Source organism: Motacilla alba, chromosome 5 (assembly GCF_015832195.1).
Source record: "Motacilla alba alba isolate MOTALB_02 chromosome 5, Motacilla_alba_V1.0_pri, whole genome shotgun sequence".
Taxonomy (NCBI): domain Eukaryota; kingdom Metazoa; phylum Chordata; class Aves; order Passeriformes; family Motacillidae; genus Motacilla; species Motacilla alba.
This window is the reverse complement of record NC_052020.1, coordinates 44797601-44803600: the sequence shown is the minus strand read 5'-3', so window position 1 is coordinate 44803600 and position 6000 is coordinate 44797601. Positions and strand designations below refer to the sequence as shown.

Here is a 6000-nt window from a genome sequence, read left to right as displayed (position 1 = left end):
CTCTAATTAAAATGAAAATAAAGTAGTACAGAAAAATGTCTCCAGTATAAACTAACTAGTTAAGAGTAAATATTTTGTGGGAGAACCGTCGGTATGAGCAATAATATAGTAAAAGAGCAAAAGAAGATAAAGAAATGTACATTTAAAAATAAATCCTAATAAACTAAATATACTTGGAAAGCCAAACCTAAGCTGAAAGTAATAGGGAAAAGATAGGGTTTCTTTTAAATTATCAAACCAGACAGTTACCCAGGAGCTTTCAGAACAGACTTCAGCTCTATAGCACAAAGCTGTTTGCATGATCATGTATTGTACATTTATTTAGCCAGCATGGTACTCTACTGAGTGACAAAGCTGGGGGGAGTATGTTTTTCTGACCAAAACTCTGGACTTGGCGAGGTGGGTCGGCGGCGCTGCTGCCTCATGCGGCACGGAGAAGTCGCTTCCACGTCGGTGAGGTCGGAAAGTGGTGACTTTGCCTTGTAAAACGCTTTGAGAGCTGAGGCTGAAAAGTTGTGTATGGGGAAATTAGGGCTTGAAAGGAAGTAATTTTTTTGGGCGGTGCATGACTAAGGCGGCGGGCTGAAAGGGTTAACTAATTGCCATTAAAAATTACAGTCGACATTTTCTTCTCGGATGGCAGGGAACTGGCGTGCCGCCGGTCCCCAGTGAGAGCGGGGGGTGCCTTGCCCGCACGGCCGAGAAGGGGCCGGGACTCTTCCAGCCCCAGTGGCTGCCGAGAGCCGGCGGCGGTGCGTCGGGGGAAAGGCAAGGGTCGGAGATGTTCCCCGAAGGGCCAGTAAAAACAAAAACCCTCCTCAACTTGGGGAAAGGGGAGAAGACACCGCCTCTCTTGAGAAGGGAAAAAAGAAGAAGAAAAAAAAATAAAGGTAAATATAGAAAAGCCCCGCGGCACACCGCAACGCGCGGAGGTGAAGCGCGCTCCCGCCGGCCCGCTCACTGCCACCTCTCGGTGGCCGGTCCCCGCTCGGTCCCCGCTGTGTCCCCGCGTCGCCCGCGCCCCCCGCGGCCCTCCGGGCCCGCCCGGCCGCTGACGGCGCCGCTCTCGGCGCAGGCGCATCCGGGGCGCGGGGGGGCCGGAGCGGCGCCGCGCCCTCGCTCCGCGTCCCGGGCGGTGTCTCAGCGCAGCCATGTCTGGCGGCGCGGGGCGGCGAGGCGCGCTCGGGCGGCGGCGCCCTCTGTGAGGCGGCGGCGGCGGCGGACGAGCGGCGGCGGCGGGCATCCATGTCGGCGGGCAGGGATTAGCGCGGCGGGCACCCAGCCGAGCGGAGGGGGCGGCCGGCCCGTCGCCCCCTTCCCGCGGGGTCTCCGGCGGGAGCGAGCCATACCCGGCTGGCGGGGGCGGGTGGACATGGCTGACCGGAGCGCGCCGAGCTGCCACCTGCGGCTGGAGTGGGTCTACGGCTACCGGGGTCATCAGTGCCGCAACAACCTCTACTACACGGCCGCCAAAGAGATCGTCTACTTCGTGGCGGGGGTCGGCGTGGTCTACAGCCCCCGGGAGCACCGGCAGAAATTCTACCTGGGGCACCAGGACGACATCATCAGGTACCGCTGGCACCGCGCGCCCCCGGGCCGCATCCCGCCGCGGGCTCCGACCCGCTCCGGCCGTCCCGGCCCCACAGCCCGGCTCGTCCCCCGCTCGCTCCTCCCTTCCCCCTGGAGCAGGGCGCGAGTGTCCCCCAGCAGCCGCCTGCCCCAGGTGCCGTCCCGGGCTGCGCCGGCGATGCGCGTCCCGCCGGTGCCGTGGGGATCCGGGGATCGGACCGAAATACATCAAGGACAGTCCGCGCTTCCTCACCGCCCCCCCCTCCCGGGCTTCGCCGTGGGTAGAAACAGCCTGGAAATGGCTTTTAGCTGTCGGATTTAATCAGCCGTGTTGTGTGTCCCCCACTGCCGCCGGTGTGCGGTGCCGAAACTCGACCGGGCGCCTGTGCCCGGCGCGGCAGCCCGAGGGTCGCCGCTCGGTCCCCGGCCGCCCCTGAATGTCAAAGGGCCGGCGGCAGGAGAAGCATTAATCGCGTGTGTTCCCGGGGCACTTGGCCTGCGGAGGAGGTTAATCTGTAGCAGGTAGACCTTTGTCTGGTGTTTAAAAGGCGACGATTACATGGGGAATTAGTGGCCTGCCTGTAACTCACGCAACTTTTAGGGTACGCTTAAAAGAACAACCTTTCTTGAGAAGTTGCGGTTCTTCTGTAGCTCAGTAGTTCATTTGTTAGGGAATGTTACCAGGTGCTGAGTCCATTAAAAAATTAATTACAAACTGATGTTGCGAAAGAAGTGTACTGGTATGATTTCTTACATGTCTTTCCACTCCAAGGATGCTTTTGTAAGCCTAGTGGTGTTGTGAGATCAGCAAGAGAATTTGAGGAGTATGAAGGGCAGATGTGAGCCTGAGTCATCAATCTTTTCCCTTACAGTAGGTGTCATTGCAGATGGATTTTAAATTCTGATTTCCTTTGGTCTTCCTGTTGGGGTAAGAGCTAGCAGTAGATACTTTTGTAGGTCTTTTGTATGTTTAACAGCACAAAATTTGTTTTAATGATGCTTAGTGCTCCAAGGCATATCTCTGTATGTGTTTCTCATGAGTAACAGGTATTGCCTGAAGAGAGCAGAACAGATGCTATGTCTTTCATTTAAGCTTTGAGACACACTACATAACTTGGTCATAATGGCCACTTTTTTCCTTTGTTTAAATCTTCTGGAAGGAATTTACATAGCCCAGAAGTATGGCTGAGAATGTTCCTAAGAAGAGTGTCACTTCCATAGTATATTTCTCCTTGCTGCTATATATGTGAAGAAAACGTAGTCAATGTACCACGTAGAGTGTCGTACTAGGGGTGTTGAGTCAGGAGTTCGAATCGCTGTTCTTTGCATTGCTTAATGTTTCAACATTCTCACTTTAATCCAGGGAAAACTGTTTTCTTAAGAACTGCTAGCCACCTGTGATGTCAGGCGCTGCGGGAAATCCAGATCTGCACCTTGCTATTGTGCTACAGAAGCAGCGGCTCGCCGCTCGCTCTGAGGTCGCGGCAGTGTAATATTACACATTTAATACCATGTATTCAGGAGTGCTTCCGAATGACACTGTTTGTTTCAGTAGCACTTCTTGTAGCATAAGAATTAAATGGTTTGAGCTGCAACCGGGCAAGTTTTTTGTTTGCATGTGTTAACAGTTTCTTGCTCAGTCTCTCTCAGTTTTGGTACAGTGTGCTACATTTGGCTAAAATGTGACAGAATTGTTTAGAATAGTACTAAACAACAACAACAACAAAAAAAACAACCCACAGAAGCCAACAAACAAACAAACAAAAATCTGCTGTAAGTCAGCTAACTGGAGAGAAAGTGTGTCTGGTCTGTATATGTACTTTGATTTGAATGATACCATGGCCCATTCAAATATAGCAAATATAAATTCTGGTTGCAATTGTATTGATGTGAGAATATATTCTAAGTATGATAAGTACGCAATTAGAATTTTGCATGGTTCTTTAATGCAAGAGCTCTACAGAAATATTAGTATGCATAAAGAGGAATGCTTGCTTTAAAAGCAGCATGGCTATTTCTAATAGTGCCATTAGGCTTGCACTGATAAGTCTTTCACTTGCTACTTTCTCTAAAATGTAATGTGGTACCACTTTTGCTGACTGAACTTGGGTAGCTAAACATGTTAGTTCTTAATATTTAAAGGAGACATAGGAAGGTCAAATATTTAAAAACCAACCGAAAAAACAACAACAAAAGCCAAAGCCCAAAAAGCAGGTGCAAAAATTGGATTATATAATATAGTAATCAGTGTTACTAAATTTTCTCTCTCAAGATAAATTCAACTGTTGTATTGGAAAAGAATGAATATATTTTGTGTTCTAACAGTATCAGCAAGTACTGTGCATGCTGAGATATTTGGGATTTTTTAGTGAAAGCAATGGGAGGATTAAGTGTCTTTTTACAAGTATGGGATCTAATTTGTCAAAGCAGTTCTGGAGTCTGAAAATCTTATGTATTTAAAGAATCAAACTTTCATGAGCCTAGCTCCATAGCTACAAGGACTAAGCATAAATATTGCTCACTACATGGTGATATAATTAGTACTCTTCATTATGAGAACTTTTATATTGTTAGCATTCTTTGGATGACATTGTAATTGCAAACATCAGTTAGGAGAGAGGAACTGCAGTTCTTAAGTCAGAGACCATTTACTTTAGTAGTAGAAAACAGTATTGGAGTAATGGACAGTCATAGGACATTTTCCTTTGGAAATTTCTAACGCTAGCAGTTAGGTTTTGTTCTACTTTGAAGTTTTACCTGCTTTTGTTAAGTGAAACCCTGTAAACCTGCTATAAGATTTTTTTTGTATGATTAGGTGCTTTAACATGATTTGTTTTCAGTATGAGTGTCTAATCTTAATTTTAATTTAGGGTGTTCACACCCCAAACTCCTCAGCCTCAGTTAACTGTATAGTAAAAGTAAGAGAGCTCTCTTTGTGTGTTGTCCCTCAGATCTATTGAAAACTATTTTGGACTAGAAGAGGATAATTAGGATCATTTCAAACATCATTTATTAGTCTGTTTTGGTGGTTTGGTTTTTTGGGTTTTTGTTTGTTTTTTTTTGTTTTAATTTGAACAATCTCGCTTCTAATCCATTTTTTTAAAGTACTTTTTTTTGCTTGCTGGTGAGCTTTTGCTTTTTATGGATTTTTTTTTTTTTAATTTCTTCTGAGAATTATTTTCCAGAAATCAACTCACTATTCTGGAGGATACAGTTACATGTTTTCAATCTTACTTGTCTCCCATTTCTTACTCATTTGCATATTTTTATGGTTGAGGTCCAGGAAGGTATGCAAACACTTGTGGAGAGTATCAGCTGCAGAAATGCTTTGGAAATTTGCATCTTTCAGGAGTGCAGTTAACTGAGTTTCTTATATTTTCAGGAGTAAATAAGGAGAAAAATCTTGTACTTGAAATCTCAGGTGACTGGCTTTGATCTGTTGCCAGCAGCCTAACTTGGATGTCTGCTGTGTTTGTGAAAGAGAAGTTCCCCTGTCCAGCCATGGCTGTGTATGTGTAGGAGATACTAATACTGAATGAAAATGCAAGTTATTCCTACAAAGCTACTGATTTCAAGTGTGTGTTTTCTAGGATTTCATGCATCATCAAACTAGATTGTGATCTGTAGAATGGTTTGCTTTCTGGTAGCTGAGGAAGAAACAGTGTCTTGGTGTTCAGGTTAGATTTTGACTTTGTTTTCTCCATAATTTTGTTGGTTTAAAGGATCATAGGGTTTTTAATGTTGGCTGAACTTCCCATTTCAGACACACTTCAGGGGGATTGTATTTAAATCTGATCTGAATCAAGATTTTAGAAGATGCCCCCTCAGAGTATTAACTTGTCATACTGTAAAACTCATGCTCACATTGAGGCACCTTATTTGTCTGTGCTAGCTAAAGCATATATAAATATTTTTTTTTTTTTGATATGAGAAGATTAGGAATCCTGAACTTATCCACCTTTTTAAATGGCTGTCTACTGGTAAAAGCCTTTGATGTCACTAGGACAATTCTCTATGCTGATGTGCTCTAAGGAGACTGCTGAATGCTCCAAGGTGACTTGTAGAATAATTTTTCCTTTTGATGCACTTTTTTTGCTCCTTCCTTTCCTTCCTTTCCTTCCTTTCCTTTTTCCATACTTTTCCATACTTCTAACCCTGTGATTGTCTCTTTTTTTTTTTTTTTTTTTTTTTTTTTTTTTTTTTTTTTTGTCAAAATACTGGAATTTTGCTGGGATTTAACTTTTCATCTGACATTGACGATGCTAGTGAATAATAAAATCATAACATAAGGTTAAACCAATGCATCTTTTTGAGAGCTTTAGTAGACTTGGGGAAGTTTTATATCCTGCTTCCCATGATGTCTATTCTTGATTTCAAACTTTAGCACTTATTTGTATTTCTCCTTTTGCACCATTATCTTTATGCTGACAC

The 6000-nt window shown here is 45.0% G+C and overlaps 1 protein-coding gene across 8 annotated transcripts in view; it reads left to right on the top strand.

Annotated features, from left to right (window-relative positions):
- Positions 1–451: 451 nt before the first annotated feature.
- Positions 452–6000, top strand: part of EML5 (EMAP like 5) — a 97332-nt gene continuing 91783 nt past the window's right edge. For 3 of the 8 annotated variants that reach the window (XR_005257001.1, XM_038137189.1, XM_038137190.1), the window contains exon 1: positions 457–1569. Coding sequence is in view for 7 of the 8 variants with exons in the window: in XM_038137189.1 (XP_037993117.1) it covers positions 782–1569 (788 nt within the window). In the remaining variant the exon portion in view is untranslated. Of the gene's footprint in view, positions 1570–6000 lie in introns of all 8 variants that reach the window. The other 5 variants (XM_038137186.1, XM_038137184.1, XM_038137185.1 and 2 more) reach the window with 4 other exon arrangements.